The sequence below is a fragment of the Ylistrum balloti genome, unplaced genomic scaffold (assembly GCF_031769215.1).
Source record: "Ylistrum balloti isolate Yb309-2 unplaced genomic scaffold, AGI_CSIRO_Ybal_v1 Utg370910, whole genome shotgun sequence".
NCBI lineage: Eukaryota > Metazoa > Mollusca > Bivalvia > Pectinida > Pectinidae > Ylistrum > Ylistrum balloti.
In genome coordinates this window covers 644,685-667,673 of record NW_026782516.1, presented here as the reverse complement: position 1 = coordinate 667,673, position 22,989 = coordinate 644,685, and the positions used below count along the sequence as shown (strand labels likewise).

Sequence of the window (22,989 nt, the reverse complement as noted above, 5' to 3'; positions counted from 1 at the left end):
TAAAGATGACTTGACGCGATTAATCATTCCAACATGATTATTCACTTGTCATTGACTTTGAAATGAAATGAGATGACATCATCATTGTGTTGACTATTTTCAGTATCATGGGGTATGACTGCAAGGAACAGACAGAAGTAAGATGATGTAGCGCACTGCTCGGAATCATATTTTGGTATGCCTTACATCACACCTGGTTGTAATTATGGACGAACAGTCGCTGAATGAGTTGTTGGAATGTTCTGTCTGTCTGGAGAGACTTGATGGAACTAGTAAGGTGCTTCCTTGCCAACACACGTTCTGTAGGAGATGTTTAGACGAGATTGTCAGCACAAAACATGAACTTCGATGTCCAGAGTGCAGAACTCTTGTTGAAATACGTGTTGAAGATCTACCACTCAATATTCTTCTTGTACGATTACTGGAAGGAATCAAAACTAAACAGGCAACTGAGAGGTCTTATTCTCCCACCTCTGGGAAAGAAATAATTCAAAGTACAGCACATGGCAGTCGATCTTCAAGACAGGTGCATTGATTATATTGTATTACAAATGTACAAAAACGTTCACAAGTATAGTGTATATTCTGATTACATCAACAGACGGATGTTACTGTAATTAGCACAACTTTAGTGGTAGAAATTGATTGTGCCATATATGGGACTCATTTACAGTAAATTATTTATGTATTTGTTCATTGTGGCCAGGTCTAGATGCAGGTACCAGCCATGTCTGTATTCACCCATAGTATGCGAGACTGTTTTATGTACATTACTTGTGGTCAAGGTAGTTTTAATTTGTCTTCTAGGAAAATAATGATATATAATCTCATTCTGTCAGAATTAAAATACTTAAAGTGTACCTGCTATAAGTAGTAAGAGATTGATGAAATTTGGTGCTCATGATCAACAGACTCCTAGATGAAAACTATAGATATTTTTTTTTTTTTATCAAATGCAGCTTCATTCAATATATTACGCAAAATACAATTTCGATTGTACTATCTTTCTCTTTTTCTAAATGCATCAAACAATTTTCACCCTAGGCGTTAAGTCTACATAGTAGTATGAACTGCTAATCCCCAGCATACAAACTTGCATGTCAAGTTTAATTGTTGTTAATCAACTTGATTTGTTAAGCCATTCTTTTGGTGTGTAATGCTAGTTCTTGAATATTGTATATGTTCAATATATATTTTTCCGATAGTAATACGAAAAAAATGTATTTTTACCACTGTCTCGATTTGATAGGGGAAAAATCTTTCGCCCCCCCCCCCCTCCCCCTCCCCCCTATATATATAGTAATGCATACATAGCACATATATTCTTGGTATGATTATTAACTTTAAACTTTAAAAGTTATTTTGGTTGGACAGTTACTATTGATGTCGACCTATATAGATCTTGCTGTCTGAAATTCATATATGAAGTGATTCACTATTGCTTAATATACAGTATAACCAACATTATCACATATTATCAAAGCTATTTTATTGAATGAACTTTTAACATAAAAATACACTTGTTTGCAACAATATTTTATTATGGTATATCGGGTATCACTTCAACAATTGTTTGATTTAAAATTTTTTCAGTCTCCAAACAACAGCCATGCATGTGCCAAAGCTTTATATAACTATGAAGGGAAGGATCAAGGGTAAGAATTATTTAATTTTAATGAGAAATGATGAAGATAACTACCTATATTATGTTGATTTTAACATCATCAAGTGTTATAACCTCTATGTAAACTTGTTATATTAGTTATGTTGTATATTTAGTAAATGTTACTTATCTATTAATGCAGTTTAATAGACACAAGAACTTTGAAATTATATATATTCACTAATAGTTAAATTATACTCTCGGCCATGTTTATAAAAAAAATTGACAATGTGTTCTCTTTTTGTCAACAATTTTATTAATTTATAACTTGGTGTATCGTTTACTTATTTACTGGCATGCCACATGGATATTTGAATACATGTACAACTAGTAAATCATTTAGTTTGATAAATTGTTACAATTTTAATAGTATTCATACAAATTTATTTGTATTCATAACAAATGTGTGTTAATCTGTTTTAAACTTTGTGAACATCTTTTTAACAAATATTTTTTTTCATTGTAATATGCATACATTGTTAGTTGTTAAATATGTAAAATTATATATATGCATGCTATATGTTACATGTGATATTTGATATCTTTTTAAGAATGGAATTTTTCATGAGAAATTACCTCTACAAATAACTTGAATTTTAAATTCAGTTTTAATAATGCACATATTTGAACAAGTATGGTTTATTTGGAAACCTTGTAAATATTTTATGTTGCATACTTTGCAGAGATTTGTCCTTTCGGAAAGGTGACTTGATACTGCTTCGGAAAAAGGTAGATGAGAACTGGTATCATGGGGATCTTGGTGGCCAGCATGGCTTTTTTCCTGCAAGTTATGTTCAGGTACGCTCTGGTCTGTTTCTATTTATAGGGCTTACACAGTTCAGAATTCTCTTCATCCATAATTAACTAGTATTACTATCATAAGGCAAACTAATATTATCAAATTTATATTTTATTTTTTTTGCCATGAATGTTATAGAGCAGTTTAATTGGAAGTTATTTGGTCACTGATCCTGAGTTTCTTTTTTATTCTTTTGACCTTTTTCGATAAGCAAAACAGATTCACATTACATTTAATATGCCCTCTGCTATCCCATTACATCAGTACTAGACAGTAATGGTGAGACTTTAACTGCGACTGACCCTGCTGTATTACGCCAATACAATGCACTGGAAGGCAATTCTATATTTTAGGTGTTCCAATTACTGGATTCACTCTTTATAAGATTGAGTTTTGTAGCTCAGTTCAAGGAGATACTCTATAAATATTGCCCAAAATGTTGGTGGTAAAGAATATAAAGATAAATAATTTCGTGGATATAGTTTCAATGTGTCCTTCTGGCAGGTGTTCAATGGAATTATTGCAGGTATTTGACTGTATGTCGTTGTAATTATGTTGACAATGATTACAAAATTAAGAAAACAAGCAAATCACTGACCATAAGTTATGTGTTATTTTTGTGAAGATGATATTATCAGCATTTCACAATATATTTGTTTGCTGTGAATTGTACATTACTGACTTGTGTTGTTGGTTATATTCTACACAGGTAGTGATCCCGTTACCTGTCACTACGCCCCAATGTAAAGCTTTGTTTGACTTTGATGTGAATGATGCAGAGAAAGATTGCTTAGCATTTAAAAAGGTAAGATAATATATCCAATGAATTTTGTTTAGTATAGTGTTGAACAGAGCATTTAAAGAAGTGATTGTTATAATGAATGTTCATTTACTTACAGTTAAGTCAAGATAGTCGGTCATATGTAGTGCTGTTTAGAATGATATCGTAAGTTTTTCACATTGTATGTGTTTCTTAAAATGTTAGATTTGGTTCCCTTAATGGAATATATATACGATAGTATTACGGGGCTGTGATACCTTAGTGGGTTAGAGCACTGGTGCTTTTAACATCAGGTAAAGATCTGAGGCGTGTGGATCAACACTCCCTACCTGTGGCAGTTTGTGTTCTTCAGGAAGCAGAGAAACAGGGAGGTCTGTGCTAACGTAGCTGTTTCTTTGGCAAGACACTTAACCGTAATTGCTGTGGATGGCATGTGACAGGCCTCCTGTATGTGGTTTAGTGAGTTGGCCACCAGCCACTACAAAGAGACCCTTAAAATGGCACTGGCTATCCACCGGTCAGTAAACCCTGCAAACAAACAGACATGCTATAGTATCCATTGATAGGTGAACTAGAGAAATGTAATACTTTAACCATTATTTATTATACTTTATCTGTAAAAGCATAGATGTAATACTTTTACCATTATCTATGATAGTTAATCTATAAAAAGAGATAATAAAGATTTGTAAAATCTAAAAAGTTTTAACAAGAGGTCCCAAAGTAATTTTAGATTTTATGTATGTATTTGCTGCAGGGTCACCACATATGAATTTATTTATTCACTTTATGTTGTCACTTAAAGGCAGGCAACTTTGATACCTCAGGTAGTGTAGGCCTACATAGTCTCCAATGAAGGTCGTGTGGTTTTAATGACCTCGAGCCATGTTGGTCTTTGTTTCTCAGTAATATGGGAAACTTATCAGTCTGTTATGTTGAGGTTGTGTCCTTGGGCAAGTCACTTTACCCCAAATGCTTTTGAATTTTGATGGCAACTGACAGGTCTCCCCATGTGCTGTTCAGTGAGGTAGTCATTTGCTACTATTAAATAACCTCTCTCAAAAATAAGCCTTCCTATTGGTTACTTTCAATATTTCTAAACATAATTGAAAGTATTGTGTTTTTGTTTTGTACAGGAAGAATACTTGACTGTGATAAAGAGAGTGGATGATAACTGGGTGGAAGGGAAAAAGGGGGAAAAAATTGGCATTTTCCCTATCTCGTTTGTTGAGGTAAATTTTAAATAAGAGTTATCTTTCTTTGGTTATCTTTCACTTATGCCTACAATTTTGCCATGACATGTTCCAGTGGTGCAGAGAGCGAAAGTGATTGCAACCCCTGGAGTATTGAGGATGAGATATATTTGTCATATTTTTGTCTTGACTTACAGAATCCATTATCCCAGTATTTGATGTAAATACATAGTATTATACACTCAAACTAGTTTTATCAGAATCATTTTGATACCAGTTATTGTTAAAAAAGAATAAGATTCAATTATTTAATCTACTAATGTTTCTTTTCTTTTTCTTTAGATGAATGATGCTGCCAAATCATTAATCAACTATAAAGCAAAGTAAGGCCTTATTCTAATAGTGTTGTCAGTGTTGTATATTTAGTATTGGTTGTGTTGTGTGATGTGTTTTGCATGTGAATTTTGTAAAAGTAATGTCAAGACTTAGAATCGTATTTATTGCAATTGGGAAATGTGAAATAAAAGTATAAGTTATGTTTAAGTACTTTAGTGGGGTTTTTTCTTCTGAAAGAAAAATCTGAAGGGTGAGAAAATAGAGAAATATCTGAAGGGGGAGATAATAAAGATAAAACTTCAGAGTGAGATAATAAAGAAAAATCTGAAGAGTGAGAAAATACATACTGATGATTTATCAAATATTTGCTTCTATTGCCATGTCTTTAAGATACCATATAAATCAGAGGTAACTAACCAGTTAAAGAAGGCATTATTTGTGAATTCGTTTTTTTTTAAACTATACTCTAGTTAGTTACAAGTTGAAGATATTTTGTGGATAGAATAGATATATATGTATTTGTAGATCTGAAATGTTAGAGCTTTCTAAAAGAACTGTTTGTGTGTGTTTGTATGTGTATGTATTTCCAAATTTTTTTATATGCATATACATATTGTACACAGATATTAGTCTTGCTTGTCAACACATCTAAATGCAAGGCTAGTATCTGTTCGGTATATTTATTCTCTTTCTTTGGTGTTTATATCAGTTGTTTGTTTCAACAAGAATGATAAAGGGGCAAGGCTCTTTATCACATAGATAGGCATCATTTTAACAGATCTGAAAAGTGAATTTGAAATGATTTGTCATCTAAAACAGTTGTTATCATTGGACACTTTTGTGGAATAAGCAGTTGGACAAACACCAATATAGTCATACATGTTTGATTTTGGAATGTTACTGTTGTGTGTGCCTTCTTTCAGAGTACCTATGCATGCAGGAAGACCTCACACTGGTGGGGATAGGTCACATGGGGAACAAGTCCCTGCGGCCCCTCCCCCTGGTCTTGATAAACACCCTTCACAAAGGGTGGATCCCATTCCAAAACAAAAACGACACTCGTTCCATGCTTCCTCTCGCCATCGGTCACATTCTAGTCATGACCAGCGTCATAGAAGGTAAAAATGGTTTCACTTACATGTGTGTTAATATGAGCTGGCACTTTACACTCTACTGGTTTTTGTCTCTAATTTCTGTTTACGGTAAACATTAGTATTTAATGACATCCAAAATTATTAACACACATTTGTTAAAGGTTTTATTAATAACTTTTGAGAAAAAAAATAATAATATAATTTTTTTATTTTCTTTCATGAAAAATACTAACAAGTATTTGTATATGTGAAAAATTTGCTAAGGAAAGAAAAAGGTCATTTAAAGACTTAAATTAAACCCTTATTGATTAATTGATCATAATCATAAGTTGAAAACTTGTTTGTAATCTGTAAATAACAGTTATCAATATTATATCAAATTTCATTTTATATTGAGTAGATTTATAGACATTTCATAGGTCCCTGGATTTCTCATACTTGAATTTTACAAAATAAAGGTTGACATGAAAATAAACACTCTGACATTGATGTAGAGGCTTTAAATTCCTTTTTAAATGATCAGATAAACTTTTAGGTAAAATGCTGATGTCATTGTCAAATCATAAAACATTTTTGAGTCTGATATTGACATATCTTTCAAGTGTCTTGTTTACTGTTGAACTATGAACCTGGTAACTGATTTGTGTTACAAATTCTGATTCTTGCTTTTGAATATGCATGCTTGTTTTGCTTGACAATGTCATACTAGATCTCTGTTCTAGTTTAATGAAGTCCTGTTTTCAGTTTGATGGGTTGAGTGTTTATGTTGACTGGTATGTTAATTTGATGTAACATAGATATTATTACATTATTCCTATATTATTGTAGTGTTGTCTTTTTTTTTAGCTCACACTATTGAGATTTCTGAAATCTCTTGTGCATAACAGTGTATTGCAGTATGTTAAAAAGTCAGGTTTCAAATGCGGTAAAGCATACTTGACTCCTGTATATTTATTTGTATATGTCCTGTTTTACATATCTGTCCAATGCAAATGAGCAAGTTGAAAATAAGACTTCTTTACGAAATATTTGATTTAAGATTTACATGTAGAAAACATGTGCTTAATAAATCATTATTAGCAACTGATTTACGATGACTTGAATGTGCCCCTGAAGTCAACCATTGTAAACTTGTATGGTGTTATATTGCAGATCGTTAGAAATCAGCAGTAACAGTGCTGGTAACCTGATTATAGCAACTCCTCGCTCCATGTCACCTCCGCCCCTCCCCTTTTATAACCACGAGTCTCACGAGGGAGCAGCTGCTGGCAAAAGCCTGCCCTCCTCTAGTGCAACACAGGTAAACATTGTTATCAGAAGATTGTTTTCTCAGCATTCAAAATTTGGTTGATAAATTACTTCCAATTAAGATTGTGTTTTCTTCAATAGGTTTGATTTAAAAAAAAAAGGGAAAGGCAGTATTCAGGTATCAGCTGAACTGACTTTAAGTCAAAGTTGATGAACCAAGTCCAAATATCAATAAAATGTGTACAGTATTTGCTTGGAGAACCTTGAAATATTCAGATGTATTAGCTTTTCTGGTTCTTTAGCAATATCAGTTGTGATTTTTAATGTTAGTGACTTATTGCAACAATAACCGAATTAGAGTTAATTTCAAACTAAGAAGGACAACTCCAACTCAAGTTGATGCAATTTGATTACAACACATGTACCAAATATGTGTTTGATATGGATATGGTGTAAATAAAATATCTATTGAATTCTTTTAGGATGTAAAAGTTGCTGGTGCTGATGGGACATCCTCTAATACTCAGAAAGGGTCACCACATGAGGGACTGAAGGCACCGCCAGGCATTAGTTCAGTGGTGTAAGTAGATGTCATAAAGACCGGAAATGGAACCATTTTAAAAATGATTTGTCCCAAGTGACAGCATGCTGTAACTGTAAAAATATGATCCATGGTCTATTCAGGTAAAGTCTAACACTTAAAGTTTGCAATCTATAATGTTACTGCCAGGAACACAGCTTTCCAAATAAAGATCATTACCTCTATAGTGATAATAAATTGCAAAATCATTTAATCATTCACAGATTTATACAATATGCAGGTATAACTGTTATGGTATTGGGAATCTCCCCCAAAAATTTTGAGTACTGTATGCTTATGTTGAAACAAATACATCTCCCACTCCGACTTGATTTACATTGGCAGACATTTTACTAAAGAGGTAACAAATTAATGACCCGACGCAATTAATTGACAAACCTGTCCTGATTTGTTTGAAATTTGATTTACCTATGTATCTCCTAATATCTACCAAAACAATACCACACATATTCTAATGCCAAGCTTTTCAAGGGTTTCAAATGAAAATTGGTAAGACATTTGCAGAATGTTAAGTTGGTAGGGAAAATAGGAATTTTTCTTGGTCAGAAAGTGTTGGGCACAGAGCAAAGAAGAATTTGCCGAGGTGGGGTGGGAGGGGGGGGAACCTTGTTATCAATAAGATACACTGTATCAGTAACTCCACATGCATTCCCCATGAAGAAGTCTGTAGTGATACTGTGCTGCAAAAATAATCTTTTTCCTGGTAATTTCTCTGTCACATGAACTGTACATCATAGACACCATGCCACCCATCTTGGGCCATTTAGTATTTTAAGCATTGGCAGATTACATATTATGGCAGTAGAAACAATTATTAAGCCATTTCTCCTTAAGTTATGTTCACACATACATGTGAATGTTTTTAAAATCTCTCCTGTAGATATGTAGCTTTATACAACTACAAGCCTACCAAGGAGGATGAGGTAGAACTGAAGAAAGGAGATTATTACACAGTGTCAGATAAGTGTCAGGATGGCTGGTTCAGGGGGCAGTGTCTCAAGTCTGGTCGTACTGGTGTTTTCCCTGGCAACTATGTCCAAACAGTCAGGTATGTGTCAGAGGATGTTAGATCACCTTGTTATAAGAAACTTATATATTGCCACATTCAGGTGTTTTACAGCGAAGTGTCAGACAAATGTGGTTTATGATTAAAGGACAATGGTTTTCTTCTGGTAACTATCTGATGCTTATCAGGTAGGTTATTATCAGAAAAGTGTGGTTTGAGAGGAATACCAGGAGGGAAATAAGTTATCTGCCACAGGTAATCCAGTAAGATTGGAAAGTCATAATAGAAAGATTGATGTCCGTGGGGCCAATATTAAGCCTTTATCTAGTCTTGATGATTGATGAACAAAACAAAGTCTGTTAAACTCACTGCATTCTTCATTCTCTTTATTATCTAATCTAATACACAATTGTTTCCACAAATGTTGCAGGCACCAAAGTGCTTTTCGTGCTGTTGGAAGCTCCAATGTGTTAAATATAAGGGCCAAGCCTCAGGTGATGACAGCACCAGCCACTACCACAGCTGCTGCTCCAACATCCTCTGTCCCACCTTGCACCTCCACGACCTCTGCTTCAGCTGCTGGTGTCACACCAATGTCTGGGTCACCACAACTCAACTCAAGACGCAGCCGATCCCCCAAACGTCATTCTGTTACACCTCCCAGAGCCACATCATCGCCCCAGCCATCCAGTAGTCGTGCCAAACTACCATCTCCACCATCATCTGTCATTGTGTCTTCTTCATCTTCCTCTTCACCGTCCTCTGTGCCAGTTTTGTCCAGCTCCAAGTCCAGCCAGACAACATCATCATCCTCATCTGTATCATCTCGCTCTGTTGCTCACTCATCAGATAGTCGTACAGTGCCCACAGGTGCTAATGCTCAGGTTCTTCACTCGTCACACAAATCATCAAGTCATTCATCACACAGGTTAGATCGTTCGAGCTCAGCCCATAAGTCATCATCTAGCAATGCAGCTAGTCACCAGCATGTTCCAAAGCCAGTCTCTATCGCCATGACAAATTACCAATCTCAACGGTCGGGCACCTCCACCAACCACCAAGGACCAGCATTCCTTTCACCTGAGTTATCAGCCATGCAAAAATCAATGGCTACTAGTGCTAACATCACGCCACCTAATGTTGTCATAGGGCCTTCAGGAGATGGACCTAGTGCAGCACTACAGCTGCCAAAGGACAAAGTAAGTTTATGGAATTCCTAAATATCAGACATTGTAACTATAGAAGTAATTATATATATTCTTTGTAATGTTACAAGTCATAATATTTTTAGTTTGTTTTCTCTTGATTTCAAAAAGTTTGTCAATCAATAAATGTAAATATTAGTGATAGATACCTTTTACAGATGAAGTAGGATATTCACAAAGTCATTGTGTTTAGAAGTCATAATACTTTAAACCTCCACATTTATATTCTTTCATTTTCTCAGTTGTATTTTATCTTTTGTCTTTCAACTGTACATCTCAGCACTTTGAACTTATCTTGACATCAGACCAATTAATCGCGATTCACCTGCTCATTTAAGTTGAGTTAGTTTTCCTTTGGTGTAAAACAGAAGCAGAAGGCACATAATGTTGATTTAAAATTGTATTTTCCTTTTGTTTAAAACAGAAGAAACCACATAAGTTTAAGCTATATTTTCTTTTTGTAATAAACAGAAGGAGAAGAGAGACAAAGAGAAGATCAGCCTTGTAAAGCGCTTGACCTCTGGGAAGAGCAGGAAGTCCAAGTCCACTGCAGTAGAAGATGCAGGATCAGCAGCTGCTGCAGCCTCCGGTGCTGCCAGCTCTCTAGTATTGGAAAACAACAACACTATTTCCCATGTAAGGTCAGGATCGTGCCCCTCAGATACCTCCAGTCTGCTGTCCGTGGAGACCTCTCTACATGTTAAGACTGGCTCATTTGACTCATCTGTTGCCCCTCCACAGCCATCCAAACCAAAGAGACCAAATCCCCCTCTCAGGGAGAAGTAAGTGATATATTCCCTGTAAATAGCTGTCTGTTTTTCTGGCTTTGATATTAGACATTATTATCTTTCACGTCTTTGCATTGTAGAATTCCTTCAACTGGATAGATAACTTGATATGCTAGTTTTGCCTGTATGTCCTACACTTATGAGATGAAGATAATAGGATATGATATTGCAGATATGAAATTATTTAAAAACCTCTTTATGAGTTTTATGTTTCCATCTCACAGGTGCAGATGTGTGGTACCTTACCCTCCTCAGAGTGACATTGAGCTGGAACTTAAGATTGGCGATATTGTGTACGTCCACAAGAAGCGTGATGATGGATGGTACAAGGGAACGCAGCAGAGGACAGGAAAGACTGGATTATTCCCAGGAAGTTTTGTCGAGAAATGTGACTAGATTAGCACTTGTTACCCATATTCACCAAAGAAATGATACTCGAACAAAGCAAGACAACCTATCTCATTTGTATCCTGTAATTTCAAATATATGCATTTCTTTATTAGAAATTAAATTCAAATGAAAAAGAATTTCTGGTAAATTTAATATGAAGTTTCATGTAATGAATTACACCATTGAGATAAAGTCCTATGCAATACTAAGTTAAAACAAAGCCAAAATCATGTTGATTACAATTTAAATTCAAGAATGCTTTCTGTCTTAATTACAGCATATACCCAATATTAAAGACGCATTATGAAATATTTTATCAAATTCAAATTTCTTCAAAAGTTAGCACAAAGCTTATCCTGGCTAGTGTACCTTCACTTTTATGTTCAAATAGAATAACAAGGAAAAGACATGTTTCTTGCAGATTTATTTTCGAAAAATGCTTGGTTTGATTGAATTTTACCAGCAGCCAAATACACTTAAATCGTGACATTTTTGATCATCTGTCTGCTTAGGAATGGGGATGACATCCAGTCAAAGCCAAAGATGGTTTACAACACTACATAGCTAATTGTCTTATTATGTTTTTAAATTTAAAGAAAAAATATCACTAACCTGTAAGCTATTTGAGGCTGCATCAGTGCATCATTCACTCTCAAAACAAAGTAAAAATAGAAAGAAAGAAAAAAAAGACTACAGTATTTCATACATTAGAGAATGATACACCACATGTCCAGACTGATGTAATTAAAGGTGCTTGTCAACGAGAATTATCAGTAAAATAACCTGACTGATCATATTGATATTGTCACCATAATGATGTCAATCTTAAATATCTTAATGAAATTGAAGGTACATTAAGTCAAAAATAGTTCTCATGCTTGATGTTCATAAACTTACTGCCATTGAGAAGTTGTAAGCTTGGAAAAATCAACCCACCATACTCAAAACAGCAGGAATTGATGGTGAGCACTTTTTTATTTTCTTTTTTTTAATACCAAGCTTATGATGTGTATTGATTTTTTAACATATACCATGTATTCCCAATGTTAATGAAATATAATGATCACAGAGTGTTTCTGTGGTGTTAAAATGGTGCATATGAATATGTTTGTAACGGTTTCAATAGTTTGAAAATATGTTGTAAGTAAGATGAAAAACAGGGCTTTCATGTGTAATACAAGTGAAGGAGAGAGAAACTAAGTAGCTACTTTCATTTTAAATAAAAATATATTTCATTTATATCATCAGATACAGGACATCAAAACCTTTTGAGTTTTATAGTCTCACAAACATGTACGATTCTTTATCTGCTTCTTTTGTATCCTTAAGTTAACGACAATAAATAAAAAATTCAAGTCAACTCATGACATGTTCATTACTGACTATCAAATTCAAAAGATATAAAACATCTTCATGTAAAATACCAGAAATCCTAGAATCATATTACCATCAAGAAACATTGTTAAAAATCAATTGTATGATTTGTTTATGAATTAATTCCAATCAAAACCATACTTTTTACTTAGATATACTTAAGTTATATGTTTACATTTAATCAACTCGGCAGCAAGCAATCTTTTTAGACTCTATACAACTAACAGTGATACCTCAGAGTTTGTTTTCATCTCTCCAGAGGCTTCATTTTATATCTAATTATATTTTCAGATTGAAAGATAACACTTTACATCGGGAGCTTTTAAGATTATATTTGGCTTCAGATCATACACACTAATGATGTACTCTCACAAGTGCAGCACTTCTGTGTAATGATGATCCAAAATGGACCTATGATGTGCATCTTTCTCTTTGATATGTACTAATAAATAGACTTAAAAAACATTTTTAATCTTCTGAAAAAAAAAAAAAAAAAAAAATAATATGAAACAAAAAATTTCAGTCATCAACCTTAGAGACCAATCTTAGGTGAAGTAGAGATTGAGCAAATACAATTCTATCTAGGCCATACTTCAAATAGAAAATGTCTTTGGTTTGTACAATATTTATCACGTTCCATTAGTAAATGAAAGTATCAACAAGGTAACTTTCATTATAGACACACTGTATAGCAAGCAGGGTACGCTGTCATTGACCGGAAAGTTCAAGGAAATAATATATATGTGTATTTCTAGTTACACCATTAGAATCATGTTTGCTTGGATGATCCAATGGTAGACTCGCCTTTCATCTAGGTGACCAGGGTTTGATGTCCTGATTGGACATGCAGTGGTATGGAGTCACCTGTAGCTGTCCAACCACATAGGTTTTTCCTAGGTACCACAATAAGAACCCTCATGTGCCTCCATCCATTTTAACCAGTCTCATAGATATTATCTTAAGCATTTTGCAATTATTGTAGAATAGATGACAAGTTAAGATAAATTGAAATACCACTGTCTAGTACATATGGAAGTGCTATGGTTGTTGATAACATAATATTTTGAATGCACGGTACTGAACATGTCACAGGAATTGCAGATTGTATTATGCATTGTAATGAAAATGAACCAGACTTGATCCCTACTGTATTAAGTTACATTTTTGGGGTTTCTTATCATTGATCTGTTAATGGAAGATCTTGCAGTTATCATCACTTCAGTTATTTTACAGTTATAAAATGTAGCTAGAAACAAATCTATCTAAACATATTAAATATGTATAATGATATTTTCAAATTGATTTCCTTTCTTTTAAATTATAAAAAATCAAAGTATCATGGTGTTGATGATATTGAATTCCAAAATAATTATGTTGAAGTTTTAACTTTCAACAAAACAGAGATTTGTTGTTAAGATTTATTATGATAACAACAAAATGTATATTAAGTGATTATATGAGTGACTCTTCGTGATAACGATGTTTATTTGATAATAAACTCATTAGGAGTTTTATTTTGTTGCAATGATTCATGTAGATTCACTATGTTATATTTCAAAAGTTTCCTTTTTATATCAAGTAACGTTGTCTTAAAGACTTCAGAGTATTTTTACAAAGTGTATTTTATGCAAAACGGGAGACCGAATGAACAACTATCAATTATAAGATATAAAAACATATATAGGTATATATATTTTCTCTTATCAAAAGATACATTTAATATTTGAATGAAAAAGATATCACTATCTCCAAACAGGAGATGTCATGTGACAGTTTTGTCTCAATATTCACTGCCTTTTCCATTTTTCAGAAATCCAATATATGATTTTCAGGATTCATATCGCTGTTTATTATATTGAATTTGAAATGAAAGTTCCTGTGTTGAATTTTTTCGAAAATGGAATCTTATATTGATTACAAAAAACATTCATAAAAACGTTAGAAAGCTTATGCTAAAAGATTTATGTATTCAAAAGTCACTGTATTCGTTTACTCACGACTGTAGGATTATTTTTGAATTCATGCACTTTTGAATTACACAACCTTTTAGTCAATGCAATATAACACCCATGTCCTGCTGTATGGGTTTTTGAAAGGATGTATCGTAGGTTATCAATTTGAGTTTACTGACTTACTAAATAGGTGACCAGGTCATGCTAGGTCAGATATAGACATAAAATGTCATAACTTGTAATGTTATTACAGATATATACCGCTGTTTTTTGTTACTTCAGATAAATTGCTTTTAATTTTGATTTTCCACCATTGTTAGAATAATGAGAAATCTGAAGGAAAATGTGTTACCTATGATGAATATGAAAAATCCTACCATGATTTGTATTGTATTGGAACATGATCCTGTATGGACTAAGAAACTTATGGCGTACCTACATTGCTATGACTTACAAGTAAAGTGAAGAACAATTTTTTTTTATCCTTTAAGAGGTTGATTGCTACATCAGACATTACTGTTCAACGCTACAAATCTAGCAGACATTACTGTCGAATGATACTATTCACCTACGAGATTTTTGCTAGCATAATCTGGTGAAATTCACTTCAGATGCAAGAGTAAGATATAGGGAGATATGTGTGAAAGGTATGCTGTGTAACTGGCAGATATTGTGAAAGTTGTCTCACTTAAATGCAAAAAAGGACCTGAGATTATTGATGCAGGAAGAGGTAACTAAAGATAGACTTTTGATGGAGCTGATATTTGGTGTGAAGCAGGTAAAATTATATGCTTCTAATTCAATATTTTAAAGAGTGTTTGCAACATTAATCTTAAAAAGTTGGCAAGTACAATCTACGAGCACTTTTACAACATAGTAATATACTTTTGAAAAACCGTGAAACTTAAGCACCAACAAAATATAGAATTTCACCGTATTTATGGATTCAGATTATAGGTACAATATCAGATATCAGATTTCATATTCATCTCTTCTGTAAAAAAATTATGATTGAAATATTTTTAAATCAGATAGTGTTAAATATCAGTTGAGAATTGTGCAGAGCAAAAAAGTTTTTCATGAATTGACGCAGAAAGTCAATGTACTGCATTCTCGTAATTGTACCTGGCTGACTTGTATAGGTAGTGGTTAATTTACAGATAAGAAGCCACAACGTTTTTGTAGAGAAGTAATGTTATGGGTTCATGTCTGTGTATAACTTAATTACTACTAACATAAGTCAGCCCGTTACTCTGACACAAATGCAATACATCTAATTACCTAAAAGTATTAAATGTTGTAAGTCATTAAAATGATTTGTTAAAGACACTTTATTTGAATTAGTAAAAAATTTTATCTGCCATAAGTTTAGAAAACCTACTGTACAATAGATAAATTGAATCAAGCAGCAGAGTTGTAATCACTTGATAGCATAATCACTGTCAGTGATGTTGTTTCTGAAGATTATGACTTAACAGATATCTCTCAATAATTAAAAATCTTTTCAGTGTTTTGTACACTGCACTTCTATACATTAAACTATGGGAAACAGGGAAAATTAAATGACATCTTCATAGTTATTACATATTTGATTACTTTATAATGAATAAGACGACACTCAGTGGGCTTTTTACACGTATACAGTTAACAGCTCTTGGAGAAATTAGTATAACAGAGCACAGCTGAGATAAATTATATTATAAGTTGTGCACTCCAAATTCATTTTGTGGGATTTTCGAAGAGATGTATGAAGTAGTGTGCAGTACTTTAAAATGATGAATGCTGTAGTGCTTAGCTCATTAAAACCACAGCTGTCTTTTGCAGCAGGCTGCCTTTTAGAATGACAAAAAGGATATTGAAATGTAGGTATGAATATATTGGTGCAGGTTTCTACAGGAAAGTGCAGAGTTCCAACAGTAACCCACACACTTGTATATTTTTTCTATATATATTTTAAATGGTAAAGTTTTATCTAAGCAAGTTCTATTGATACAACATGGTTAATGAAATACTTAATTACCTCTAAAAGTATTTAGTCAGTAATGGCTTTCAACTTTCATGTTTTGAAATTGATTTTGAAAAATATGTATCCTTTATGTACATAAAAATGCATTCCTTCAGTGAGTGGTAAGACAATGTCGTTAATTATAAAAGCTGACTGTCACCCACCTGTTGTGTTAAATATAAACTGCATTGGAGGTAATGACTGAACTTTAGTACAGTAAAGGGCTTTTATTTAAACACATCATAAGCTTTTGTGAACCACTCAGTTCCATCTTTTTGCATCGACATCACGTTTTAAAGCATTTTGAAATGAGAGAGAACTTGAGCCAAAATTTACAGTTATATCATACAGTTTGATGATTAGAGCACCTGATGCTAGCACTTCTGTAGTCACGCGTCTGTTCTCACTCTGTATGTGATATCTTTAAAAAAAGATAAAAATGCTTAATTGCTGAACACATATCTTTGTGTGATCTTAATTTATTGTAAGGAATATATGTCTAATCTTCACACCAATTGTCAGCCTCTACAGTAGTGATAGGGAGATTCAGAATTAGTAGTGAGGTTGCATGAGGTGTATGGGAGGAATGCCTATTTCATAGAGCGAGAGAAAGTATGATGGAGAAATCCGGCACATATAGCTGTTAAGTTCTCTGTGAAATGATGACATTTACTGACTTCATGGCATGCAACATGTTTCTTATCTTCAATCAGTTGTTTTTATTTTTCAATTAACTTTTTTGCTACGTTTACTATGTTTTCTACCAGTCAATCTGATTTAAATAATTCCACATTCCATCACAGAAGGATTGGAGCAAGGCGGTGGGTTGTTGTTGTTGTAGGATCATGAAAGGATAGATACGTGTGTGTGGTGCCAGTAAGATAAAAAAAGAGTATATATATATATATGGTAGACTGTGTACATGTAGTTGACATAGAGGATCACAGCTGGACTTGCGATATTATATGAATAGATGATAAAGCCAGTAAGATTAATTGCCAATCATCAAAATTAAATATGTCTATTTTGCTGTTCATTTAAATTGAAATTATAAAATGGCATTTATGGTTGATATGAACATCCCAGATATTTCATACATCTAGCAGCTAGGTGTATGTTAACAAAAAATACTGGAATGTAAGGATTTTAAAACAGAATATGTATACTACTTGTTAACCTAATACTTGTTTGCATTGTTTGCTTGTTATCTTTTATTTATAATTAATAAGGTGTAAGAGTGATACTAATAGTTTAAGGAGAATACATCGCTTGTTTGTGTGATTTGTAAGGAAGGGGGTTTGTACCATGTCGAGATCTATACCCGTCTCTAGAGGACCTTAATGTACTAGCCAACACATGTTGTGTAAAATTCCTTTTTTTTTATTCTGAAGCAATAGTTTCTGTTATTTTGCTGTACATATATATGAAAATAAATCTACATTTCGTTTTATACTATTTCAGTGTGTTTGATTTTTGTTGTGTATTTCATCAAAAGTAATACATGTCAAAAAAATTGAAATTGAAAGTTCAAGGAAAATTGTACAAAGTGGTCTAATTTTATCGACTACACCTGCGGTTTTAATCGATATCAAATTTTAAGTATATAAGTTACATCTACAAAGATAGAGACCCGTACAGCGTCAACGACACCACAAAGTACACTAATAAGTATAGAAATGTAGAAGTCATTTCTCACGAGAACATACCCATATGCTAACAAGTTTAAGTCGAGCTCAAAAATCTACTAAATTACAAAAAAATATAGGCCTATTTATGCGTCTTGTGCTTCATCAAAAGCACCCGCCTTTGTCAATCTATAACAGTAGTGGTGCCTTCTCTAATGACAAGTGTTCAGACAGCGAAACCACCAGACATGATAACGAGCAACAAGAAATACTTCATGTCACAGAACGAAACACATTTTTTTTTTTTTATAAAATCAAGATTTCGCGATATTTGAATTGAGTCGTTGGATGCCAAATTACATGTATTATGCAAGAATCATAGTTTGGAGGTCCAGGATGTTGCTATATTATATTAAGAATTCCCCAAAAGTCAAAGCATAGTTTTTAGGTGTATTTGAATTTCCAAACTCGTCTTGGAAGTATGACCCGCTCGACCTTTTGGAATTACATCACCTGTTTTGTAGTAAATAATACATGACTCTATGCTTACACTATTTGCAAAATAATTATTCACAAAACGCTGGGTATATATATATGTATATATACTTGCGCAATATACACAAGTTGAGGGGATAATGTCTGACCAACAGAGAAATTAGTACCTAACAGCATTGTATATATATATTAAAAAAAAAAAAATCATATTATCCTCTATGTATTCTGTTAAGAGGTTTGTTACAAATAGTGGTTAGTCTTGACTGTACTACCGTTTGCTAGCCTATAAATATCAACACTGTGTTTAATAATCTCTACATGTACATGTGGTATTTGCATTATATTTTGAAATGACTTCCACGCGATTCGTTATACATGTACTTTGCCAATGAATTCCTCCTACGATTCAGTCGACTTGTGACACGATCAGGTTTGTAATGTTTTATACAGACACTGTGTTCCGTGAGGCGATCTTTTCCCACAGCAGTAAATACATACTTCAATTTGACTTGATTTAGGTACGGTACCTTTTTGTCTTCTTTGACCAGAACACTAACCTTTTTAGAACGTGACCAGTATGTTAACCCGCTTACTCTGGGGAGACGAGTCGAGACTTTCGTGAACACACTTTTAATTTTAGAGAATTACAAGTGACATGCAACATATTGTAGTGACGAGAGATGTCAAGGCAATCCCATATCCATCTACATATACGTTTCTGCGCCACAAAGATCACGATCTGTTACCTGTGTAGCCGGGGGAAAAGGGAATTTACGAAAGATTCTCCTTAATAGGATTTCATTTTATCCCAGAGATTTCTGGTTTAATTGATCTGACATTTGTAGAAATTAATCAACATGTCATACCGATTCGTCTATGACAGTTCTTTGTGGGTTTAAATGTGTACTTTAGCCAACTGACTAATGAGGGGCTCAGTAAACTTAAAACCATTGTTTTGGTTCTGAAGATTTTGACAGTAATATGGTTTGTGAACCCCGAAAGCCCGCTCGGTTAAAAGTTCATTTGGATGGCTCCTAGATTGGCACAGTTTCACATAACAAGCGTCAGTTAAAAAGTTGTTTATCCAACTAAATGTAACTACTGATAGAAGTATAGAACCTAAACCAGATAATCCTTTGTGGAAGAATTCTTTTGCAGCTGATTAGATGGTACCAATTCCCATAACAACGTAGAAATGAAATAACATAATTTTTCGCCTAAGGCGTTACTTCCTTGGTCAAGGAGTTGTTGATTCGTTCGTATTTACCTAATGTCTGTTAATATTTACCGTGGTTCATTTCCTAATAACTTGAAAGCGCAACGTATAACAATCGGTGACGTCATAATACATAACTAGATAAAAACGGACATCATTTCTTATAAATCTATATTGTTTTCATACAGATCAAAGCTGGTTTCTAATATTGTTGATATGTGAATCGTTGGCTCGAAGGAAGATGCCTGTTTTGTATGTTTTTATGTGGTCATGTTTCCAGCTGAATGAAGATGCCGGTTTTATATGTTTCCATGAGTTAATGTGTCAAGTCTCGAAGAAAGATGTCGGTTTTATGTCTCCATGTGTTCAGGTGTCCAGCTGAATGAAGATGCCGGTTTTGTGTGTTTCTATGTGTTCATGTGTCCTTGCTCGAAGGAAGATGCCGGTTTTGTGTGTTTCCATGTGGTCATGTGTCCTTGCACGAAGGAAGATGCCGGTTTTGTGTGTTTCCATGTGTTCATGTGTCAAGTCTCGAAGAAAGATGTCGGTTTTATGTCTCCATGTGTTGAGGTGTCCAGCTGCATGAAGATGCCGGTTTTGTATGTTTCCATGTGGTCATGTGTCCTTGCTCGAAGGAAGATGCCGGTTTTGTGTGTTTCCATGTGTTCATGTGTCAAGTCTCGAAGGGAAATGCTGGTTTTGTGTGTTTCCATGTGTTCATGTGTCAAGTCTCGAAGGGAAATGCTGGTTTTGTGTGTTTCCATGTGTTCATGTGTCAAGTCTCGAAGGGAAATGCTGGTTTTGTGTGTTTCCATGTGTTCATGTGTCAAGTCTCGCAGGGAAATGCTGGTTTTGTGTGTTTCCATGTGTTCATGTGTCAAGTCTCGAAGGGAAATGCTGGTTTTGCATGTTTCCATGTGTTCATTTGTGCAATCTCGAAGGACGATATCGGTTTTATGTCTCCATGTATTCATATGTCCAGCTGAATGAAGATGCCGGTTTTGTGTGTTTCCATGTGTTCATGTGTCCATTCCCTAAGGAAGATGTCGGTTTTGTATGTTTCCATGTGTTAATGTATCCAGCTTCGAAGGACGATATCGGTTTTATATGCTTCTATGTGTTCCTGTGTGCAGTCTCGAAGGAACATATCGGTTTTGAGTGTTTCCATGTGTACATGTGTCTAGTCACGAAGGGAAATGCTGGTTTGTGTGTTTGTATGTGGTCATGTGTCCAGTCTCGAAGGGAAATGCTGGTTTGTGTGTTTGTATGTGGTCATGTGTCCAGTCTCGAAGGGAAATGCTGGTTTGTGTGTTTGTATGTGGTCATGTGTTCAGTCTCGAAGGAATATGCTGGTTTGTGTGTTTGTATGTGGTCATGTGTCCTATGTGTTCCTGTGTGCAGTCTCGAAGGAACATATCGGTTTTGAGTGTTTCCATGTGTACATGTGTCCAGTCTCGAAGGGAAATGCTGTTTTGAGTGTTTCCATGTGTACATGTGTCTAGTCTCGAAGGGAAATGCTGGTTTGTGTGTTTGTATGTGTTCATGTGTTCAGTCTCGAAGGGAAATGCTGGTTTGTGTGTTTGTATGTGGTCATGTGTTCAGTCTCGAAGGAATATGCTGGTTTGTGTGTTTCCATGTGTTCATGTGTCCAGTGACCTGCATGTAGAACTAAATTTTGGATAGCTTATTTCTTACGTTTCTGCAAAGACATTAATTTTGGTTGTTTTTCGTTTCATTAAACATAAGGCACGGTTTCTTTAACCATACCTTTTCGTTTACTATTGTCCCATTTGGTTTGTTTCACTTGTTCTCTGACAATTCTAATGGACGACGTCGTTTTTCTCTTTTTTGTATAAATATTTTAGCAATCACCTTCTTTAACAAGTGACAATGTCGCACACTTCACTTGGTTGAAGTGAAATGTCAACATTTCTGTGAGAAGTTATTTGATATGATTATAACTTCTCCCCGTTAGTAGGTGTTTAATCGAAAAACATTTGAATATATATTGCACATTGAACCTTATTGACTACATGTACGTGTATACCAGTTAAAGTCTGGATTTCAGATGGAAACAGTTTTGTGTTGTCCTCTTACGTTGGATGTCTCCATTCAGCTGTCTGGCTTTCCGAGTAAATCGGAAATGAATACCGGAGACACCAATAAAAAAACATGACATCTCAAGTCTCAGAAATAAGATATTCCAAAAGAGCACAATTCCTGCATATTCTAATTCATTTAAGAAGCAACAAGACATTTGATTGGTTAATGAAAACAATTTGCGACACTTTAACCTCGATATGTCATCCATGAATTTCAAAGTAATGACAGTACTGTCAGTGAAAGAGCAGAGAAAGAATGTCTCACTGCGTTTCGTAAGCGATAGCTAAATTTGAGACCATGAACAGTAGACATGGATCCGTACTCATATGACCCTGGCTGTTGCGAGGACATAAAATAATTATAACACTACAGACCCTGGCATGCACCTTAACTTTCTCAATTCGAAACGTGACATTTTCAAGATTTACTAAGTGATTGTTGTCGATAAAGAAGATGGCGCATGTATACCTTTCTAGAAGAGTCATACTGCAGGACATACAATATACAACCAGCTGCGGTAATATTCCCCAAAATAGTGCAAGCATGCAACAGAACTTTCTTGGTCTTATTGGTGAATAAATCGGATACTTCAACTTAAATTAGATGCATACATTATACATTGATGTACATCGAAGTAACCGATCAGAATTAGATAAATTCTATATAGCGGGTTTTTGACGATCTAGAAACACAGCACACTACTTTTGGCATTTAATCAAATTCTCTTTCTTCTTATGAACTAACCGCTATGCCGCCATGATGAGAATGATGTCCTGAGCATGACCAAGACCATTCTCAAGAAAACATGTGAAGGTGCTCACAACTTTGAGCACAGCCGTTTCATGAATATGATTTGAGCACGAGAATAAATAGGCGAGTACAACATTTGAATTTTGAGCACAACACCTTTAGTTTGAGCGTGAGAATGGCTTGGTGAATACGGACCCTGGTCTTATTTCACTTGTACTTTTTCAGTAGTTTTTCCTGTTAATCTTTTTTTATTTGCCATAGATTTGTCGAAGTTCTTTACTTGTTTTTTTATATTTACCTACATTGTGATCACGATGGACTCCTTCCCTCTTAACTATTTATGTCAGATGGCTAAAAGGAGACTG

The 22,989-nt window shown here is 34.3% G+C and overlaps 1 protein-coding gene across 1 annotated transcript; it reads left to right on the top strand.

Moving 5' to 3' along the window:
- Positions 1-42: 42 nt before the first annotated feature.
- LOC132559430 (E3 ubiquitin-protein ligase SH3RF3-like) lies at positions 43-17,890 on the top strand. The gene is made up of 12 exons (XM_060224044.1): positions 43-526; positions 1,594-1,655; positions 2,347-2,461; positions 3,172-3,267; positions 4,380-4,475; positions 4,779-4,819; positions 7,019-7,166; positions 7,597-7,694; positions 8,596-8,763; positions 9,152-9,920; positions 10,398-10,708; positions 10,939-17,890. Exons 1-12 carry the CDS (start codon positions 206-208, stop codon positions 11,108-11,110), a joined length of 2,397 nt encoding a protein of 798 aa, XP_060080027.1. The 5' UTR covers positions 43-205; the 3' UTR covers positions 11,111-17,890.
- The last annotated feature ends 5,099 nt before the right edge of the window (positions 17,891-22,989 follow it).

Excerpts from the sequence above, each read along its gene's own strand:
- LOC132559430 (XM_060224044.1), top strand. The coding sequence starts at position 206 with ATGGACGAACAGTCGCTGAATGAGTTGTTGGAATGTTCTGTCTGTCTG. Across the intron at positions 7,167-7,596 it reads CCTCCTCTAGTGCAACACAG|GATGTAAAAGTTGCTGGTGC; the intron begins GTAAACATTGTT and ends GAATTCTTTTAG. Across the intron at positions 7,695-8,595 it reads CCAGGCATTAGTTCAGTGGT|ATATGTAGCTTTATACAACT; the intron begins GTAAGTAGATGT and ends TCTCTCCTGTAG.